Source organism: Lepidothrix coronata, unplaced genomic scaffold, assembly GCF_001604755.1.
Source record: "Lepidothrix coronata isolate B3197 unplaced genomic scaffold, Lepidothrix_coronata-1.0 Scaffold36, whole genome shotgun sequence".
NCBI classification, from domain to species: domain Eukaryota; kingdom Metazoa; phylum Chordata; class Aves; order Passeriformes; family Pipridae; genus Lepidothrix; species Lepidothrix coronata.
This window is the reverse complement of record NW_016690216.1, coordinates 3,643,368-3,666,848: the sequence shown is the minus strand read 5'-3', so window position 1 is coordinate 3,666,848 and position 23,481 is coordinate 3,643,368. Positions and strand designations below refer to the sequence as shown.

Here is a 23,481-nt window from a genome sequence, read left to right as displayed (position 1 = left end):
TTAATGAAAATTCAGAAAGTCTTCATACCAAAAAATCACCATCCATGTGCAGAGATGAAAGTAGAGAGAACACGTTTTAAAAAGGATCCCTTAAGAGGAATGAGAAAAATGTAGTACTTTGTTTAAATGAATCTAGTACTGTGTTTGAGTGAATCTAGTTTTGTTGTAATGGACCTGACTTTTGGCCATGCTTTTGGAATCCTGGGCTTTTTTACATTGCTGTAAAATATGGACAGGTTATTTGTCAAATGAGGACCCATTTCTGCTACGTATATTCTCTGCCACCTGACTTTTGTTGCCCCTTAAAGCTGAGCTATATTGACAAGTTTCACGTGAGCGACCCCACAATCCTTCTTCCTCTGTGCCACTTGTCTGTGGGACAGAAGTAGTCTCCCAGGCGTGGCTTCCACTGGAATTTTTGGTTCTCCTTAGGTTTTCATCTTCCCAAGACTCAAACCAAGAAGAGAGCAGAGCTGGGCTGTTGGGCTGATAGATAGTAGAGCTCACTGCAGAGCTCACAAGTGTAGGTGAGATGGTTTGTACGTAGGAGCTGCTCTCAGAGTTACCAACTGCCTTGCTGAGGTGCAGTCCATGTGTTTGGCTACTGGGTCTTATTCTGTGAGAAAAGATAATGTTTTATCTGCAAGTACTACTCTATATTATATTAAATGGTTGGCTAAAATTCCTAAATTTTATTGCTGTTTTCTCTTTGTGACTTTTTTCCAGGTATCACTGCCCAGTGCCTAAAATTTTCTATGTCCAGTTAACTGTTGGCAACAGTGAGTTTTTTGGTGAAGGAAAGACTCGTCAAGCTGCTAGACATAATGCTGCAATGAAGGCCCTTCAAGCTCTCCAGAATGAACCTATTCCAGAAAAATTACCTCAGGTTTGTGTTTCAGAAAACTGTTCCTAATCTTCACGTGAAGATACCAGATTGAATAATTTCATTGCCAGTTTTTTAATGTTTAATTTTTAGTATTTTTTTCATATTAGCCTCAGTAATTAGAGAAGTAATACTAAATTACTCATTTCTTAATAAAGGCACACCTAACATAGCACTGGACTTAAATAACAAAAAATAAGTAGACATTTTAAAAATAGGATTGTCAACAATGATTAAGTAAAAAATAAAATCAAAATAAAATGAAATATTTGAAATTATACCAAAAGTGGAGAAAATGTCCATTTAATCAGTGACTTTATGGAGAATGAATTATTAACCTTAAATATGTGTTGTGCCATTAATGCAATTTTTACAGTTGAAATTGCTTGTCCCCAGTGTACTTAAGAACCTGATGGAGCTCATTGGCAGTTATTGATCACCTGTCTGATGATCACCTGGTTATAGGCTTTTAGTCACCTTTTTAAATAATTGGCTTTCTCACTGCTACATTTATAAGGGGTGTATATTGCTGCTTAAAAGTTAAAACATTGTGTCATATTTTAAAAAATATTTAACAGAAAAATTATTCTCAGAATAATCTTTGTAAATTGAAAGGACAAATATAATAATATTTCCCAATCAAAGAAGCCAAGTACTTGCAGGACCTCTGGGAGAACTGTGAGTTTCTGGTGCAGCAGCTGACGACCACTTGAGATCCTGTAGAATCTCAATAGCAAGTGTCCTTTGGTAGGAGACTAAATCAAGTCCTCAGCCAGGAAAACCTCTGTGGCTTGGTTATGCTGAGGGGAAGGTGGGCTGGTTGCAGGTGAATCATGAAAAAACATCTCTGACACTTCATGGTTTAGAGTTGGGGGTGACTGGAGGTAACAGGCTGAGGTAACTCTGCCTAGATCATGATGGAGGGAGTACAGAGCATTGCATCCTGTGGAGCTGAGAGTAGCTCTCCAGAGAACGAGGGGCTGGTTGAAATAGAATTTAAGGGCTTTGTGGTGACAAGGTTCAGGCTTCTCCCTGCTGCTGCTCATGTGAAATGCACACAGGGCTGCTATGCAGTGGTGGTATGTGCCCTCACCACGGACCGTGGTCCAGCTCAGTAAAACCTTCAGCAAAACTGACCGTCTTGAGTCACCTGTGGAAGATGATTGATTCATCATTCCTCAAACATCGTGCATGGATCAGAACCAGTACACATCAGATTCTGACTGGCCTTGATTACATTATGAGATTGAGCTTCTTTCTTCCCCAGTCACTGCCACTGTGCTCCCAAGGAGAGCAGAGAGGGGAGCAAGGACAGACCTGCTCGTACCCATCTGGTAATCCCATTAGTAACTCAGTGAATTTGACTAGAATGGGATCTATGGAAATACACAGGTTTATCTTTTGGCTTTCATAGCTGTGTTTACTTAATGCAGACTTCTGTGTATTCTTCTTTCATTTCAAGGTACCCTTTTTTCCCTTTTTTTAAAAAAACTTATTTAAGGATAAAATCTTTTATCCATATTAAACCACTGAAGAGGAATATTGCTGTCTTAATACTTCATTGCACAAACATGTAGAAGAGCGTAAGGTGAGCAGAAACAAGAAGCAATCAGCCAACAGGGCAGGGTTGCAGCGAATGTGAACCTGCTTTCACAAAAGAGCTATTGTGTGTCTGCCAAAGCACCTCTGCTGTCTCATAGATGTGGGGCTAAGAAAGGCCTTACAATTAAAGTGTCAGTTGTGGAATGAGGATCAAATTTAAATCCAAAGTGCCTGAGGCACTCCTGAACATATTTCATCATCCTTAGGGAAGTCATATGTCTAAGGCTTGAAACTTTATTGCTCAATACTAAGATCTAAGCCTTAAAGTCTTGATCCTCTCTTTTCTCCACTTACAGTTAAGTTCTCTACTGTATTTGGTGGAAAAATATGCAAGGAGTTAAATTTTAAGGGCAGGAGGGACAATAAGGTCTTTTCTGGACAGATGTGTTTGTATTAATCATGAAATTTTAAACAGTAATTTCTAGTTTAAACTATACATATCTGGTTAAGCTAGAGTACAGCCAGAAAACCTAAATATTCTTGACTTGGAGTCTTGCTGATAGTCCAGTGGGCATTATATTATTTTATGTAAATTATGCCAGTTTTGATTATTCCCCATTTCAAAGATAATTTGTGAGGTATCTCTTCTAGAATACACCTAGCTTCATTTTCTATTTAATTTGTATTTTCTTTGCTAAATGTGACAAACAGGTATCAAAAATCTCTCCCCCATGTATATTTACAAATTATGCTAAAGTAATTTTGAATCCTTTTATAGAACTGATTGTTTTCATACTGTGTCAGTGCAAGGTTGTTTTTTCTAATCAGTAGTTTCCTTATGTCTTCTTTTTGTCATCTTTTTTGATTATCAGTGTCCTTTATAAAGTACAAAACTTAGTTGAATACAATACCAAGTAATATTCTCACTAAGGCTTTTAACAGAGTAATAGTACCCCATTCTTTATATCTCCAAAATATATTTTCCCCTTTAAATATTGTCCTTTTAACTCTGTTGATCTTTGTCAGTGAACCTAATCAATGCTTTGCTGGTCCTATAAGTAATGACCTACATTTATGATTTCAGTGTGTGAAATGAGCTAGAGGTCCTGCATAACTTCATTCTAACTACCTTTGTTATTGTTTTTCACTGCACCCTTTGTTTTCAGCAGGTTCTATAAACTTTATAATTTTTTTGTTTTGCATTTAGCTCCAGATCAATGTCAGGGATGTAAATGACTTTTTTCAGACTCAAAAGTTTAATGAGACAAAAAGTGCTCCACGTCTGCATGCTGTAACTTGAGTGCTGGATTTTTGGTCCTGCATTGTCTTAAGGATTAATATTAAGAGTAATGAATGATAGATAAAAGATTGATAAGTTTCATTTTAATGTGAAGAACCTAGTGCTTTTTTAATGCTGTTTTATAATTCTGGTATCTGCATTTTGTAGCTATGCTAGTGGCTGATGATTTAGATCAGACTTTGTTATGTAAGACGGGAGCTCTGCAGGAATCCACCTAATTCAGCCCAAGTGTCTTTGAAGTTTACCTCCACTAATAAAAAATTAGGAGCCTGGCCAAGGTTACATGGTTGTTGAGAGATCCCAGTTTGAAGCATTCAGAGCTTTGCAGTTTGAAAGTAGCTGAAAGTGAAACCTCTGAGAACTAAGGAAATGCAGCCTGGGGGACAAACACCAAAAGGCAGTGGTTGCAAAGGGCTGACTGATCCCTATGCTGGTTGTTGTCTGAGAAAATTAATATTTCCTGAACTGTAAAGCAAAGCTGAATTTTAGGCAGGATAATGTTTGCATGTGCCTTTTGTTTTTCTATCTCTTTGCCTCTCTGTTTGTTATGTTCCTACGGATAAATAAATAATGTTCTGTGTTGAGCAAACTGTTCTCTGTCACTACCTTTTCACACTGGTCATAACTCCTAGAGGGAAGTTGATGGGAGGGGCCATTAACCAGCTGGACCTGCTGAGGACACCTGTAACCTGGTGACCTAGTCCAAGTGTGGGACTGATTCACTGAATTTCTTCTGAGAGAAATGCTGTCTTCTGTACTTTCCAAGAAGTACAGATTTCTTCTTTGCTTAGAAGGGGTACCCACAGAGCGACTGAGAAACAGATCGAAGGATTTGTTTGATCATCATGTTTGACACAAGTGTGTATTCAGATAATTGTTATCCATGTCATCAATAAGACTAAAATCCAGAGTTGTTATTTTGCCATCTATAATTAATGAAAAATTAATGTATATGTGTTCCTTTGTTATGAAGCATAAGCACATTATATATGGCTTCACAGTCAGCAGGTGTCTGATAATGGGGTGCTGAGATAGAGGTACAAGCGCTGATTTACATCCTGGCAGGAGAATTCAAAAGTCTTTGAGAAATTGGGGGAGAAGGATAATATATTGTTTTTATCTTTTAAGAATTGTGATATGATTATGTATGCATCATTTTCAGAATGGAGAAACAGGAAAAGAATCAGAAGAAGATAAAGATGCAAACAAGTCTGAGATCAGTGTAGTGTTTGAAATCGCTTTGAAGCGCAATATACCTGTCAGTTTTGAGGTATGTGTTACATTTTTATCTGTTTACTAAAGAAGTATTAAAACAAAGTGCCATTACAACTGCAGACAGTTAATAATAGTAATACACTATAAAAATGACTTTAATGTTCATGCGAATGACAAATTAAAAATTGTTACTGTATCAGAGTCTAAGACACTGATTTTTTTACTATTAAAATAGATGCTCTTTCAGAACTCTTAGAGACCTAATATTTGGTTGCAAACAAGTGGATGGCAGAAAGACAGTTAAATCATCTTCTGTATAGGGCTGTGGGATTGGAATTGATAGCCGCACTCAGTCTTATTTGAAATAATCTTCAAAACAGTTAGCCAAAGTTTTTGCTTTAACTATAGCCACTCATGGACTAGAAAAGTTCCCGTTGAAACATTTTGCCTCTGATGTGCTGTTTTCAGAAAGTCATGAGTATTTTTGTATTCCACTCTGTTTGACTTCTTATCTATCTCTGCTTAAGCCTTCATGATTTTTTTTTGTTTGTTTCATATGATTTTATCTATGAACCTGCTTCTGACACCTTTGTTTATCTTAAGTAATAAAGAATATTTGGAATAGCTCCAATGCTATCAGTTAAGTAAGTACGGAAGAATGAGTGATACTAAATTTTTCCGATGAGAAAAATTTTTCTGATGAGAAAGTTCTTACAAAAGCTTCTTGTAAAAGTCTAATGTTGTGGTAGGACACACCAGATTTCCAAGGTGGGGTTTTTTGGTTTTTTGGGTTTTTTTTAATGCAGAAAATGCTAATATAAGTGGCTTTTTAATGTTTGATTTTTCTGCTTTTTGTTTTACATTTAAACTGAGTATGTATGAAAGACGTGGATAGTGCTTATAGTGGTGATGGTTATTTTCTCCAGTGCTTTTTCCTTTTAAAGTATAGGCATGTATTTGCATATGAAAAAAAAACCAAAAAAAACTAAGCTGTGGCATGCCTTACAGTGTGCTGTATGCAGCTTACTGACGTGTTTGGCCCATGTCCCTGAATTGACCAACATCAAATGAGCTATTTGGACCTTCTTAGAAATCTGAGAAATCTCTCATAACGTGGGTCAGAGAGCCAAAGACAAGGAATACTATTTGTGACTAAGGAATTCCTTGGCATAACAAAAGCGTTTGTGCTTCATATATATGGTCTGTGTGATACATGCTAGTTAGAAAGTTAAGAGAATGTAAAATCTGAGGATGAAACTGGGGTGTCGGGGCGTGTTGGAGTATCAGTTTGCCACTACATGCCAAGAACCTAACTCTTATATAAGACAGGCATAATGGAAACACATGCCTGTGTTTCAAAAAGGAAGCTTATAATTAGAGTTTCAGTTTTCACACATTGTTTTCTACCTTAAATATTTAAAAGTGTTTGGAATAGTTCCATATGAATCAGTGCACTAAAATACAAGATGTATGGTCACTGGTGACAGAGTAGCTTAGAGGGTGGAAAGAAAAGAGGGATAGTGCTTTGAATGTCTTCTTAACTTCATTCGTGTTTCAGCTTACTTAGGGGAGAGCATTTGGTAAGGAAAAAATGAAGGCAGAGATACTTAGTACAGGAAAAGTCTAATGTGTCACTTGCCAAAGAATGTTAGCAACATTGAAAAAAGACAGTTTCTTGCTCTCCTGACAGGTTTTGTGTTATTTCCTGCCTTTAAATCTAAGTAAAGGTGACAGTCTTAAATAGAGTTTTGATTGAACTTGGTTCTGGCTTATTTTTCAATAAAACTACTAAGCAATTATGGGTAATCCCCAGGATCTGATGTTTCTAATAGGATTTTATTTACAAATGGTCTTGTGTTATTCCAGGCAGGCATCAAAGCTTTTTCTAGCTTTTATTTTGTGTGCGGTAGCTATAAAATAATCTGTCTTTTCTTCATCTGACAAAGCTTTAGCCAATGTTCCAACAGTGCTTTGTTATGTAATGAAGTAATCATCATAAATATATGTAAAGTTCTATGTAAGCATACCCTCAGAATTGCATGAGGGATGGACAATCCTGTTTCATGTAATATGGCTAGTTTTAGTTGCCTAGGAACTTTAGGATGAGTTTTAAGGAGTTTATATCTATTAAATTGTTAACTAAAAGAGAAACATTGAATTCTAACAAAGAACAAGCTTTACTCCATACTTTTCACTGGCACATCCTTAGCTAACCTTGATTCATCAGCTTTTAAGTCAAAATGCAACTGCTCTTAGGCATTTGTGGGGTTCTTAGTGAACAGTTTTTAAGAAGGAATACAGAAGTGATTGCTGTAGGAATTGTTAAGAGTACCTGTAGAATGGTCATTTCGCTTATTATTCCTTCTTTAGCAGTAAGCTAAAGTCTTGCATTTTTCAGTTATTTTGCAAGATATATGTTTTTTTTATTTCTTATTTGTTACTAAGGAGTTGGTGATCCTAGAAAACATAATGGAGGTCAACAGCTTCATATTAGAACATGTTGTGGTGTTTCAGATTGTCATATTATTTTCAGTATTTTCTTTGGATTGTAGTGTTATTTCTTTAGAATAGCAAATACAATAATATATTTTTTTCATTGTCAGTATCAGGAGTGAAGGCATAGAGTGCCTGAACAGGCAGATTTTCTGCCCCTCCATCCCTGTCCAGTGGTCTGCTGGGAAAAAGAGATACAGTTGCTTATATCCCACTCTTATCAAAGTAAGACAGACATTCTTTATTTTGAACCAGCAGCAGTCCAAATTGCTGACTCTGGGAGACTGGTTCTCAGCAGGAAGTCTCACACCTATCTGGCTTCTGCTCTCGGATTAAGGCTTTGGATGATTGACTACTGAGTAGCTCTTAATTGGGTTTTGGGTTTTGCATGATGGTCACCCTTTCTCACTGCAGTTTTACACCCAGACATCCAGGTGTTGTTTTTTTTTTTAACTGAGAAAATCTGATATGTCTGGCCACACAAGCACCTGGAAATGTATTGGTCTTTTAAAACTTTTAAATAATCACGGATACATGGATGTAGGTGACATGGGTTTGTTGATCCGATTTTTGTCTCCTCTGTTTCTTGGGGTTTCTTTAATGTCCATTTAATCTTGTCGTAATCCTCTGAATTTTCTACCTGGAGTCTCATTAATAATTGAAGCAGCATTGCTCTTTCACTGTAATCGTACCGCTGTTTTACATTTGTCAGCATGATTCATTAAGTTGAGCCAAATTCATTCTTGATGTAATTTGACCTTAGATGTGTTTTCGCCCCATGTGTTTTCTCTTGCTGTAATTATTCTTTAAATCCATGGAACAGAAAAAGAAAAGTGTATTGAACTGTCACCCTTAATCAAATTCTCAGCTTTAAATTAACCATGATTTGGTCCACAGGTCGTATCTTTCAACTGAGGAAATAGTTTAATGTCCTAATGCATATAGTGTTCTTGGATAGCAAAGGTTGAATTTCTTTCTAGTGTTTTCTGTCCCAAGGCTCATAGCACAACTGTTTGAAATCATGTGGAGTAAAAAGATCTGGGGTTAACCAAAAATGTTGTTAGGTAAATATTTTTTTGCTTAATTACCACATTTGGATGTTTAGCTTGATCCAGATCCCATCTGAATCCTATGGGATTCATTCCATTGACAACACAGACTTTTTTCCATTTACACACTAACAAAGAAACAGTTTTTAATGTTTTCCAGTCAATTATTTACCTTGTGTCACATACTTAAAATTTAAAAGATTAAAAACACACCAGAATGCATTAGTTTTATATTAAGAAATATATTTTTGTGTATATGAAAGTGTAATCTGGTTTTGTATTAACATTCTTGCTCTCATATATATGTGTGCATTTATATATATATATATATATATATGAGAAAACTTGTATAAAACTAATATTTTAGGAACTCAGCAATTATATTTCTTAAGCAACTTATTTTGTCCTTTTTCATCTGGTCAGTGTAGACATTCTTGTATATTTTATTAATACATTATATTGCATGACTCCCTGAAACAACATCTCAGCCTTGGCCATATTGATCAACATAACTGGTCTTCTCTGGCCTCCAATTGGGAGGCCTGGAGACACACCATCTATAATGCTGCTGCTTCCTTTGAGAACGCACGCAGGATCACTCTCGAGGAGAAAAGACAACGCAGAAAGAACCGTGTCTTGCAGAATATACCACCTCAGGAGTCTTTCTGCTGTGCCTTTTGCAATCGGACAGGTCTGTCTCGTATTGGCCTCATTAGCCACTAGCGCGCTTGTAACAAACGTGGATAGAGCCTTCCCAAATCTTCGTTCACGAAGCCTAGCCATGATGATGATATATTGCATGTAAAGAGAAACACCTATATAATGGTATTAGTAGAACCACAAAAAGATTAAGGACCTTAGTAAGGTTAATTTAGCCATGACTTTTTACAGACACCATGGTGTAATACATGGATAGCAATGTACAGGAATGGATTAAGATATGTCTGTAAAACAGAGTTGGAAATGCTGCAGTGCAATGAAGGTGTTCAGCTGTGTCTGAGAGCAGGAGAGCCTGGAATTGGGCTCATCCCAGCTCTGGTGCATGCAGTGCAGCATCCCGTGGCTCAGTGTGGGTCAGTTCCTTAAAAACACTGCTGCCTTCTCTCATGGTGAAGCACTAGTGGGCAACTTTCAAGTGAGGCAATCTTGAAAACACTTCTGAAATTATTACCTGGAGTCTCAGAGTGGGAACATTCCTGGGCTACAACAGAAAAATCCCATGCTGGCATAGATGTCACCATATTCTGGGAAAATGTGGACAAAGTTGTCCGTTAATTTTCGTTTTATGTCTTTTTATAGATATATGCAATGGTATGTATTCGCTGAAGTTGCCACAAAAGAGAGCTTAAAAAAGAAATACAAGCCTTAGGAGACCTCATTACAGTGCAACAGCAAAACTAAATAATGCAAGGGACACGACCTTGATAAAAAGAACTTTAATACAAAACATGTTGTAATAATATTAAGACTGAAGGTTTCAGCACATTAAAACTATAATTATTACACCAAGAAGGCCTTTGCACCTTTACCTCAGTTCCCTTGCACTCAAGCATTACTCTTCTTCAACAAATGGTTTGATATAATTCCATCTACTGAAAAAAATTGGTATTTATATTGATTTTGAAGGTATTATGAAGAGATGCCTGTCAGATATTCTAATTGTCTCCTTATACATATTACATATAACAAAGATTAAATTAGGTAGCTGCTTCCGCCCATCAAACAAAAATAACTGAACCTTTTCCCAAATGAGGTCTCTAATTCCTGATAGACATTGTCCAGACCAGTAAATGGTGCATACATGAAGAGATGGCTATCCTAGCACTTGCAGTGCTGTGATTTGTGGATGAGTGCATCCTTACAGTACAGCCTTCTAAAAGGAGATGAATGCGTGTGTGTGTGAGAAAGTGAAGACAGAAAAAGAGCCAAAGGAAGGTACAGCTTTCATTAATTTCTTTCTGCCCTGTAGTAGTTGAGAAGTACTTCTTCACATGGATTTTCTCACTGTCATCCTGAATATGTTCAGAAGGGAGTGAATAAATAAATTTTTTTCAGAAATGATTGGCTTTTGTGTGAGTTATGGTAGCTCTTTTGGTAATTTCTTTTGGTACTGCTGGAAGGGACAGCTGAAATCATGGAGGCAAAACTGTGTCAACCCTTTGAATATGTGGGATATCACTCTGAGTTGTGTACTCTGGCAAGGTAAGAGTAGAGAGCAGGCATGCTGCCTGCAGCTAGGACAGCATAAAAATATGAATCTTTGAGACTGAAGTTTGAAACTGTGAACATCTTATGTTTCAATGATAATAGAAAAACAATGAGCAGGTTGAAATAAGCTGCCATATAAATACAGTTTTGAATATGTTTTATGTAAAGAAATAGCTAAAGCCTGGTAGACCTTCATGGATTTAATTTCTTTAGTGTGTGAAGCACCTTGCAAGGGAAAAAACCAGCAGCCTTGGTTTAAATATGAATTATTGTTGTATATTGTGTTATTCTTTAAATATTTGAAAAAATATAGATCTATGGTATTTTCTGTGAAACACTGAGTATAGTGGTTAGGTTTGCTTTATCTAGCTAGTCTTAATTTTCTGTCCTCAAATCTTATACTGTCATTAATACTTGTCCAAGTTTTATGAAAACCCATCTAATACCTTCAGTTAGCAGGAAAACTGCATTAGTACTAAGTTCATTGCAGAGATTCAAACATTAAGTTATCTTCTTGTAGGGTGATTTGACTCAATTTCTCTTAAAAGGTGATTAAAGAAAGTGGACCTCCGCACATGAAGAGCTTTGTTACACGAGTTACAGTAGGAGAATTCACTGCAGAAGGAGAAGGCAACAGTAAGAAACTCTCAAAGAAACGCGCTGCAATGGCTGTCCTACAAGAACTTAAGAAACTTCCTCCTCTTCCTGTGATTGAAAAGCCAAAACTTTACTTTAAAAAGCGTCCAAAAACAATATTGAAGGTACGTGTCCACTTTTGACAGAATTAAGGATGTTTGCTCACAAAGAGTCAGATTTAAAATCAATAAAGGCTTATTTGTCATTTTCTGTCTATATTGTTACAGTTACTTGTTAGTGTCAATATTGTTTGCCTGTGCTAATATGCCTTTTTTTTAAGTCCTGAGAATGCTGTGGAATTTTCAAACATAATGGCTTGTAAATAGCTCACATCATTGAAGTCTTCAAGGGTTTGGATCAAGTTTAAGTAGAGGATCAAGCCCTCCAAGCAGCTCTGTACAGCCATGCGAAGTTTTAGCATCATCTCCTTTGGGAGGCCCTACTAGCATATGTAGTGGCTCTCTCCCTGGGCTTTCCGCCCTCCCCAGTTTGACAAGGGAGAGAGATACATGAAATAGTAAATACAGGGGGTACTACTTTAGTGCTTCAGTACTTACTTTACTAAAAGTATGACCCTTAGGAATCTATATAGTGAGTGTACCAAGTAGGTACAGAGTTCTGAAGGAGCAACCACCAGAAAAGCCCTTTAATATAAGCAAATACTTTGGAGATTGCAACACTGGGTTTGGAAAATGTACAGAGGACTTATTTATTACCTTCCTCTTTTCATTTGCCTTCAAAACAGAGTCAATGATTTTTTCAAGAAAACCTACTTTAATTAGATACCTATCTCCTACTAAGATTCTGGGGGTCTAACTCAAAAACGCTTAGGAAAAAATTGGCAGGAAAATTATTTGATGGAAAACCATTAGCATTAATGCAGCTTTAAAGCTGGCAGATCTGAAAAGGCTTTTGGTTTGGCTTTCTCATTTTGGAAAGTTTTTCTCAAGAAAGGTGCTAAGGGTATAATAATGTAAGAATCCCTTACATTACCATATACCACTTACCATTATGAACTTAAATTTAGTTAGCCAAAGTTGGCCTTGTTAGAAAGAAACACTAATTGTCAAAATAAGCTGAATGTGTAGAAGGTTTTTATTTTTCGAATATCCAGACTTCTGAAATGCTTTCAGAGTGCTCATTTCTTTCAATTTAACCTAGAAGTGTTTTACGCATCAAAAAAGTGGCAACGAAAACTTCTTTTTATTTGTATATATATTTATGAAGCTGTATCTTATGGCTGGCTCTTTATTTAGCCTGCTCTGCATTTTGTCTCTGCCTGGCTTCTTGCCCACACAGCTGCCCTTGTGTATGACATTGTCTTAGCTCTTTCACCTACATCTTCTCTAACTACTTCAGCAGTTACACTACAAGGATTTGCTGCACAGCTTTCTAAATATAATATCCCTCTCTAATCTTTGCCTTCGGTTGCTGATAATGTCTTCAGGTTCTGGAACACTGCTTGTTATTTGAGAAGCTCAAGGAAGCATGAGTGCTCATCTTCTCTTAGCTGACAAATGGTTTCATAAAAAGGAAATAACTCAATAACATAAAAACAATTCTACATTCAAATGCCAGTTACATTTGTGAGTTCTTTCTTTGTGTTATGGTATATAAATCAGTTAAATATGACTTCAGCTAAATTTTTGTGAGTCTTAATTTCTTCTTCCTAAGATCTACAAACAAATATTTTCATAGCTATTTCCTTTGAGAGAGCATTTGCCATGTGAGCAATAACTCATTAAAAGAATTCCAGAACCGGAGAGTTTGTAATGATTGTAGTTTTTCACTTTTCTCTGTAATCTTGGACAGACGACTTTGTCAGTTCATTTGTTTTTCCCCCATCAGATCAATTCCCTCACCAACTGTACATTTTGACATTTTATTGTGAGGATTATTGTCTGTTAAGCATTTGAAATACTTTGTTGGTGGTTCACAACATGCAACATTTCTAGCCATTCACTTTATAAAAGTATTTTGAGGCTAAACTCACATGACACACAGAGTAAACCTTCTGCACCTTTAGTTGCACTGTAGAATGGAAGGCAGGGGTGCTAAGAAGGAAAGCAGGAAGGCTGAGAGAGGAAGCTTCCTTATTATATATGATAAATCTTTTTTGATTTCTTGTAAATCTCATCTCTTCTTAGTGTAATGCATGTTCCAGCATTGTGCAACCTATTTTAAAGGGTTGGGGCGAAGGGTCCTAGAAGTAGGGCAATAAGATATAATTGACTGATGAATCTGCTTGATTTTCATCCATCCTCATAAGGACCTCCACAGATAGATGAGGGTATTTGTAGCTTGCAGGTGCCAGGTATGCACACTACCTGCAGCTGTATCAGACCACGTTTTTCCACAGCTTTGAGCCTGAGGATTCTTATCTTTTGTGTCATGATCAGAAAATTATTTACAAATTTACTTCCTATTCTCTCAAAGGGAGTATTAAAGAGATAACCCAAGTAAATGTTTTATTGAAGCAGGGTACTAATTGTATAATATATACTGAAATAATGGTTCTCTTCTTTAAACCTGGTTTAGACTGGACCAGAATATGGTCAAGGAATGAATCCCATCAGTCGTTTGGCTCAGATCCAACAGGCCAAAAAGGAGAAGGAGCCAGAGTACGTTCTTCTTTCAGAGAGAGGAATGCCTCGCCGTCGAGAGTTTGTTATGCAGGTATCATTTGCTGTCACGTTAGACATAATGGACTTGCTTTGTTTTGTTCAAACTCAAGCAAGATGGTGGCGTAATATGAAGTGGATCTTCCTATGTTTAGCTCTTTGCTTTAAAGTCAGTTATACAAGAGAAGAATGAAATACAGTATCAGAAAGCCTGTCTAAACTTTCTTCTTTGTCTTGGTGAAACAAATGGCCATTTGGTTACGTGCCTTCTAGGCACTTTGCTTGTAGTGGTTTTCCATATTTTTTTTTGCTGGTTTTATCTCTGATGGTTCATGATTTATTTACTTGTCTTTTGGAAAAAAAAAATTAGGCTGTTGTTGATCAGAGGATTGCAATAATAACTAGTATTCTGAAGTATGGATATTAATATCTCCATATTACCAAGCATTTTGGTTTTAAAAAATAGTGTTGTAAGTATATTCAGATTTTCAGTTTCTTTTTGGCTTTGCTCATAACTGAAATACAACAAAGAAAAGCCTTCTATCACGTGTTTTAGCTGTCCTCTGTCTGGACCTAATACAGAAACAGTAGATCATTAATGTTTCTTTCATATTTAAATTAAGAACATGTACAAAAATTTAATATAACTGTGATATTTTGTTAGATAGCACAACAGCAGATTGAGAAAGATTAGGAACAGGAAAGGATTCTGTGCCTTTGTGTTTTCACTCAAGGGTAATTTTGTGCCGGAACAACTCAGAACAGCATACCTCAACATGTTTTGACTTGTTGTCTACAAACCACACCAAAATGTCACTTCTGATCAGAAGCAGAATTTATGATGTTCCAGCACCTCCTTCTCCAGAAAATTAGTTATGTTTTCACTTAAATCTGTAACTTCCTCCTTCATGTCTATGAAGATAGTCTAGCAGTCTTAATTTTCTTGAACCTCAGTGGTCTTTCCTGATGATTTATTATTTTTCTCTCTGAAGCAAAAGATGTTGGGTTCTTTTTGTTTCAGAATCCTTTTCATGAATATAATCTTGCATTTACGACTTTTTGTGAAACCTGAAATTATTTGAAAAAGAGCAATTCTATCACAGACAATCTCATTTCCTGTGCTTAAACCCCCATGGGACTGTCCACAGTTAGTGGTTGTTGTGTGAGGCCTCAGAAGAGGACAGTGTAACACAGCCCAGTATTAGAAAAATGGGTTGAGAATTTAGTTTTCTGCTGGAGGAATTCAGATCTTTAATTTGAATAAAAAAAGAGTCTTAAAAGCAGGGAACATGTGGAAGATTCCTTTTATCTAAGAAGGCTTGTGAAAAAAAAGTCAAAGAAATTTCATAGAACAGTTGCTTTGTTATGAATACTTTTAAACTCCATTTTCACCCTTTTGCAGTATTTTCAAACTAAAATCGTACTGCTGCTTCTACTGCCTTCAGGAAGTCTCAGTGGATCCATTATGGCATGCAAAAAACCCTATCAGAATAAAAAACCTTTGTATAAACTACTTAAACAATGTTTTCATTTAATTTAATTGAATGTGGAAGTAAAATATCCAGAGATAATATGTTCATTTTTATCTGTCACACAAAGAGCAAGTTTAGATGTGATGAAATGGATCCAATTACTTGTCCTGGCTACTAGATAAACAGAAGAAAACCTCTGATGACATTAGTTGGTGTTCTGTTCCCAAAGTTAATTTCAGAAAGATCTTTCTCTTTGTAGTCAGACCTTTAATCCTTGATAGAGGTTATAATAATAGCTAAACCAGTTTTACAGGTCTGAGAAATAGCAACACATTGATTTATTGTGAGCTATGTTATAAATTATCATTTTGTCTTGTCCTATTAAAGTCCCTCAATTTTATTGCATATAAACTTGTAGCAGATTGGCTATTTTCTAATTGTTATTGTGAACTGCATAGAAGATAAGGTTTATATTTCAAGATTATTAATATTCCTGGCTTCGGTAGCTGAAACTTTTTGCCTAATTATATATATATTTGTTAAAGGAATAGTCATGATTATTATTATTTTCATCCTTTTCTTAATATTTAGAATTAATAAGTATTTGAGTAAATAAGAATTTAAACTTTTAGGAAAAAAATATATATATGATAATTTGAGGAAAGTGAAGCATTGTTTAATAACATAAACTATTAAATAACATTTATTATTTATTTAACATTAGTATGCCTGTTTTTGCATTTTTTTTAAAGCTCCTTCCAGGCTGTTTTGGGTCTTTGACCTCTGAGGTTTCTTTTGTTCAGATCACCTTGGCTGTTTTATTATTTTTATTTTATTTTGATTTCCTTTTTTTTGACACGCTTTTGAAACTGTGCACTATTTTAAGAGACAATTTGGCAAATAAAAGGGCTTAATGGACAGAATAAAATATACCTATCAAAGAGCTATGAATATTGCATAAATGGATACTAATGACAGTGCTGATGTTACAAACCAGACCCATACAGCTCCAGAAGTTTTAAAAATGGTACCCAAGCCAAGGACTAAGTTAGAGCCGCACACTTTGTGGCTATCCATTGTCTACAATTTGTCTTTATTTTAGGGCTTTAATTTCTCCTCATTTTATGAAAGGCATCGTGTTTGTCAGAAACCCTTTGTGCTGTACAGACCACAGGTCCAACGAGGAGCCCTCTTTCCAAAGACTGTTTTGATCAAAGCTAATCAGGTGTAAGTGGTCCCAGCCCCATCTTCCTTGCAAGTGTGACCAAGTGGGAGGAATACAAATATGGTTTTCATCTTTCCTTAGAAACCACTCTCATTTAAATCTCCAGGTCACTATTTGTCTCTCCATTGTTCTGGATACTGTCCTGATGGTGCTGGGGAGCTGCTGCTCCTACAAGAAAGAGGAAGTACAGACCCTGTGGCACTTCCAGTGTTAAGAAAGGGTGGGGGAGAAGTTCGTCAGGCATAATGGGGTTGACGCAAGAGGCTAGTGGAAGAGAGAGGCAACTACATGAGCACTGAGATACAGAAAAATATGGCTGTTTGATATGAGTTTGGGAACCTTCTGAAAAATCTAAACAAGCTCTTTTCTGTGAACTAATACTGTAGTCCCACATTGCACTACATTTACTCTTTCAAGATTGCATCTTCATCAGAAGAACTGACAGCAGTTGATAGATCAGGTGTATTACATGGTGATATTAAGGAATCTTGTATTTGTCATGATTATGATCAATATTTTCTTTTTAAGGTAAAAGTAGGCAATGATATTACTACTGGAACAGGCCCAAACAAGAAAATAGCTAAAAGAAATGCAGCAGAAGCAATGTTGCTACAGCTGGGTTACAAAGCCTCTACTCCTCTTCAAGACCAGCCAGAAAAGGTGAGAACCAATTGTTACGATGCCCGTATTTTACCCTTGTCTAAATTTTTAGCCTGTATCAGCTAATCACTTAGTAAGAGTGGAAACTTAAGCTTGTGCAACCCCTATTTTAGGGAGTTGCTTGTCACAAATTAGCCTTTGTTTAGCTACAGCTCTATAGCCACATCTATTAGTAAGTGCAGTCTCTGCTCCTGTAAGAGTTACTGGGAACAGAAAGGTAGTTCCATGGAATAGGGTGTGTGGAGAAGTGTACATGTGACGTGTGCATCTATTTCCTCTTACAAATCAGGATGAATGTGCCTCTTGCTTTTATTCCATTTTGGGCATCCATGAGAGCACTGAAAGGAACTATGTTAGTAATTTTCATACATGAAATAGCCTTGGTAGTCAATGTTTATCTTCCCATTGCATGTGCACTAAAAGCATTCCAGAAAAAGAATGGCCTTTTCAGATTTGATGACTGATAAAGAAAATGTGTGTCACTTTTTTTTTTATGGAGAAGAAATTGCATTTTAAATTCATGTGTTGCAGGTATGTGTTTCCATGTTAACTATGTGTAATTTCGCATTCCTCTCTTGTCTTGTGTTTATTAATAAGAGATTTTGTAACCAAAATTGGGTGTTAAAGATTTTGCCTTTTGTATCCTGAAAAGATATTTGGTGAGGTATTCGACTAAGCTGCCACTCTAAGCAACTTCTGTCATATGCAGTCACTGCATGTATATATTTTGATAATTTCTTGCATGTTTATTGTGACTGCACTAGCTAGCTCAGGTCAACAGAACGTTCTGATATGTATATACATGAAGGTACTCTGTTCTATATGTTCAGTACTTCTAGCCAGGAAAAATAAATGCTGTGCTGGTTACTTGGCCCCACCTCCTTCTGTTTCCCTCTCCTCTGAGAGTAGCAGCAATACGTATGCTGTTCACACTCACCTTCACTATGCTCTTCACTATATGTCTTAGTCATAGACAGGTGTGAAATACTCTAAACAGAGTACTTGGAAGCTAAATGATGTTCCTAGTGAGAACACATTGTGCAGACATAGCCTTTTAAAAACAGGGTTCTGACTGAGTCAAATGATAGTTCATTTTCACCAGAGTGCTGACACTTTTTTGCTGTAGAATATACTTTCTACAGTATAAAAGTTTCAGCTTTTTCTTCACTGTCAGTATGGCCAAAGGGCTTTCATGAAAAACAAGAAAAAAACAGAGAAGTCAACTTTTTTTTTCCCCTAGTAGGAAAACATAGGCTTTCATTCTTGGATTTTAAATTGAACTAATTTTACTCAGTATTTTCCAGAGATAAAACCTGAAAAAATTCAGCCCACAACATAGTTGCTTTGGAGAGCTCTACGCAGTGGAAACTTGTGGTTACATTGAAATCCTTAAAAGAAATTGAGGGCTAAAAAGAGATGCTGCTGCTTGGTTTCCCTACAGTTATTAAACTATTACTTACAAGTGCATTACCTTTAGAAAATCAGATCTAATTACATACTTGCAGATGTATACATTTTAGGATTGGTAGAATAGCATATAGTGGCCTAATACTATTCTTAACACAATGAACAAACATGTTACTGTATCCAAAAAATGTGAACTACTCAAATTTTATGTAGTGACAGTATCATAACAAGATCATAACAAATTTTTATAGCTTTGTTGGGGTTAAGGACATAAAATATCTAGAACATCTGGCTTTATCTTCTGTATATAACAGACTGAACATATTTGGAGATGCACAAGTTTGTGTAGCTTAAAGCATTCTAATTCTCTAACTAGACTGTGGTGGAGAAGAGGGAAAATAGCCCTTAGATCTCTATCAATTTGAACGCTGAAAAATTCCTTCCATATAAATTACGCAATAAAGTACACCATTAGAATATACTTGTTTCTCTCTTTGAATCCAAAATGGGACCTAGTGTAGATTGGCTGATGTAGCAGGTTGGCATCTAAATGGACAATTTCATTTGTGTGCTTTTTGATGATTTTAATAGAAAAGGCAACTTCTTTTTCCTCAGTGTCCCTCCTTCCCTGAGTCTTTTCATTACATTCTTCCTTTCTTTAAAAAAAAAATAGTGGCTGTATTCATTGTTTTAATGAAGACCTAAGAGTGTTACAAGAGCAATGCATGGTGCTGCTGGCAGCACAGGTAATCTAGGTAAAAAAAAGTAAAGGCTCTGCTATTTTCTGAGCTAGTCTTATTCCTGGAGGAAATCAGTAATGTTTGTGCAGAGCCCTGAGGAGAGCAATTTGAAAGTGCACTGGGAGACTTTTTGCAGCTGTCAGAATTTTAGCTCCATGGATAAGAATGGAGAGTTGTTATAATTTTTTCATGTTTCTGTCTTTTTGTTTCTTCTTGGCACTTGTGTTCTCCTAGAGAGAATAAAAACGGAGTAGATTGCATTCATGTGAGGCAGCAGCATTAAGGGTCACTTTCTGATAGATGAATTCTTGTTAAATTCCCCATCATGATCAAGTTAATAAACAATAAAAAAGAAGAATGAGGGGAGTTGGATATGTTCTTCTCATGTTGTAGCAGAGCGCTTGTGCTGATATCATATCATGGATGGATAGTATGGATTCCTAACACAACCATGCTGTTGTAACAGCAGTAAATGCAAACATACTTATAGCTTTCCTGTTGCTTATTCATTTGAAGAACTATTGTCTCCCATATTTTCCAATAGACATATATGCTTCCTAATATGAATAAAACAAGTTATGTGAAATTGAAGTGCATGGAGGTGGGTGACCAGTTTAAAAGCCAGCTATAATACCTGTCCTCTCTTTCCATTATATATCTCCTGTTTTCATTGCACAATGCCAAGGTTCTAAGCACTTTGGATGTACATGATGATGAAAAGCAAGGAAACAATCATTTGAATAGCTGCTCTGCATAGTGTGCTCTTCCCTGCTCTTTCCCAAGGAAAACATATCATCTAGTATTCTTCGTTACAGCATGATAGTAATCTAAACAGCTTTAACACAACTTCTGGGATGCATAGGCAGACTTCTGCTCATTGATCCCCCTTTGCATCTCTTCCACTTTACAGTCAACCCCATATTCCAGAGGGAATGATTACAGCTTTGTACAATTTATATGCCAACATGGCATATAGCCTGCTTTGCTGCGAGGTTTTCTGTGTGCATACAAAATCCCAGTGAAATCTGAAAAGGATCATTTGTTTCACATGCATACAGCTGGTTGTCAACAGCTCCTAAGTAGTGAGGAAGCTTGGACTTGTTTATCCACTTCTACAATAAACCTAGAACACTGCCATCTTATTTACTGTGTAGACTTCAGTGATGCCCTCATTTTGAAACTCTGTTAATTGCTCCCCTATTCCATGTCAGAGTAATACCCAGTATTAAACATAATAAAATTAATTTGAGGACAATTAGCTTCATCAAAAATATATTAAAATAATGGAAAATTGCAACCATTTTTGCTTCCACTTCAACAACTAAATGGATTCCCAGCAAATAAATATTATAAAATTACACCCAAAGTACTTTATAGCATTTATGCATTCCTTTGTAGGCAGTTATTAGGGTCTTCTAGTTTTAGAATGTAATTTCTCTGTTGTCTGTTTGTGTTTTCAGTTGAGAGCTGCTTAAAATATTTAATTTTATTTAGGTCTGATTTGGTAACTTATTTAGATGAGCCTAATCCTTGGGGAAACATTTTTATTTCAGTGTTAGGCAATAGTTGTTAATGTTTATTCATGAAGGGTACATTACTCAAATAACCTTAGACAAAAATTAAGATGTGTTAGCAAAATTTTGCCACTTGGATGTGGCAATCCCAAGTCATCCTTTTCTAGAATCTTTCAACTAAATTTATAAACAGAAATGTTCTGTTTAGGGAGTAGTTTGCTCTTTATTTATTTGTCTTTTTCTACCTGTTTCAGCTTGGAGAAAACAAGAGTTGGAATGGCCAGAATGTTGGGTTTTCTGAGCCAACGAATAACAGTAAGTATTGCTTTCTGAATTTGTATTTATACTTACTTCTCTTGCTCTCTGTAGGATTTGGAGTATTTGAGACAATTGAAATGCTTTTTCTAAATATTTTAGGATTTTTATTGCAATTAGATGAATTAACTCCTGAGTGTCCTCTGTGTGAATGTAGGTATGAATGAGTGCAGGAACAAGGAGATTTTTATTTACTCATTGAATCATTGAATCCTTCTGTTTATAATGGATTTTAGGAGGTCATCTAAGCTGCCTGCTCAAAACGTAGTCAGTACAGAGTTCAGACAAGGTTGCTCATGTCTTTTTAGTAGTTCTCCAGGGACAGAGATTCCATAGCTTCTCTGGGCTGCCTGTTCTAATGCTTAACTATATTCACACTGAATTTTTAAATTTTTTTTCTTTTCAGAACATCTCTTTTTGGTTTATGACTATCATCTCCTGTTCTTCTGCTATATATCTCAGTATATATGCCTGGCTCCATCTTTTTGACAATCTCTTCTTAGGTATTGGAAGGCTGCTATTAGGTCTCTCAAAGCATACCACCATCCAAACAGATTTCCATCATCTAGTAATTTATTTACCCAGACTTTAACATCACAGCTTGGGGACAAGTATGCTGTGGGAGATATATTGTCAACAGTCTTGCTAAAGCCAGGGTAAATCACATCCAATGCTCTTCCTTCCTTCATAAATCCAGTCATTTTATCATAAAAGGCAGTCACATTGTGTGACCACAAGTGGCTTTAAGAGGACTATATGATTTTCCCAGGACTAGAGTGCAGCTGACCAGCCTGCCTGTTTTGATGATGATGCCTTTCTCCAGGCATCTGCATGACTTTTTAAAGACAACAGAGAGTGGCCTCACAATGATATAAGCTGGTTGACTCAGCATGCTAAGGTATATCCCATTTGGTCCAATGGATGCACAGAAGTTCCACCTGAATGAGAGGAAGAACTTCTTTACTGTACAGGTGACCAAGCACTGGAGCAGATTGCCCAGAGAGGTTGTGGAGTCTTCTTCACTGAAGATATACATGAACTATCTGGACACAATCCTGTGCCACGTGCTCTGGGATGACCTTACTTGAGCAGGGAGGTTGGACCAGATGACCCACTGTGGTTCCTTCCAGCCTTACCCATTCTGGGATTCTGGGATTCTGTGATTCTGTGACTTACATGGGCTGAGCTCTGTCTTTTCTCAAGGCATTCCTGACTCTGATCAGGTTCTACTACTGGTAGTTTCTCTCTTCCTTGAGAGAAGGAAGAGACACAAAGGCCCAAGAAACCTTGTTGGTGAAGACTGAAATGGGTTTCACTGCAAGAGGTAAAGAATAGGATAGAACTTGGTAACTTTATAGCTAGATTTTTACCTTTAAAGTGGTATAGATAATATAAATAGTACTTCCTTCACTTTTTCATGAGCCCTGGATTTTTCTCTAGGACTGTGTATAGTTTTGAACTTCAGAGTCCCAAACATTATCTCCCTCAGCTAAGGATTGTACTAGAGATGGATACACACATGAGCTACCTTCTATTTTTTGCCTATGTACATCTGAAAGACATGGTCCTAAACGTAGGTTTTAAGGTATTTCAGTATATATGTGGTCTTCCTAGTCACAAGACCGGAGGAATTATGTGTGCCTCAACTTACACAACAGTTTGCTAATATTTAAAGTGATCTTGGATTCACCACATACCATTGCGTTTCCCTGAAAGGAAGTATTCTACAGGATCTAAGACTTCTTATTAATTGCTTCCTTACAGCTCTTTCATCAACCTGTATCCATACTTGTAGATGACTTCTGTTTGTCTTGTCAAAATCTCTAAGTCAAGGCCTGTGAAATATCTTTAAATGTTAATATCTTCAAATGTTAACATATTAGAGTTTAAGACAGCAGAATAAGATCTCTAACTTTTCTCTTCTATACTTGCAGTGTCTTGTAGCAAAGATATTTATAGATGACACCACAATCATCTGCTACACGAAAGAGAAAAAACAATCCCTTTCTCAGGCTTCATCTGACAAGACAACTTTGACAGTTATACGCGTAAATCCAAATCTAGAAGGAGAACACAAAGGCAAACTCATTCAACAGGAGCCAAGATCAACAAAATTATGTTTTAAACCTGTGCTGACCAACTAACTTATTTTTCAGAGATTGGCATGCTCACAGAACTTTTTGCAGCCACCACAGGCCGCA

The 23,481-nt window shown here is 36.5% G+C and overlaps 1 protein-coding gene across 4 annotated transcripts in view; it reads left to right on the top strand.

The window, feature by feature from the left end:
* The window catches only part of STAU2 (staufen double-stranded RNA binding protein 2), a 174,621-nt gene that overhangs the window by 52,976 nt on the left and 98,164 nt on the right, over window positions 1-23,481 (top strand). For all 4 annotated transcript variants that reach the window (XM_017812432.1, XM_017812431.1, XM_017812433.1 and 1 more), the window contains exons 6-11: window positions 727-886; window positions 4,888-4,995; window positions 11,239-11,451; window positions 13,865-14,002; window positions 17,173-17,304; window positions 21,220-21,280. In XM_017812432.1, the coding sequence (XP_017667921.1) occupies window positions 727-886; window positions 4,888-4,995; window positions 11,239-11,451; window positions 13,865-14,002; window positions 17,173-17,304; window positions 21,220-21,280 (812 nt within the window). The remainder of the gene's footprint in view (window positions 1-726; window positions 887-4,887; window positions 4,996-11,238; window positions 11,452-13,864; window positions 14,003-17,172; window positions 17,305-21,219; window positions 21,281-23,481) is intronic.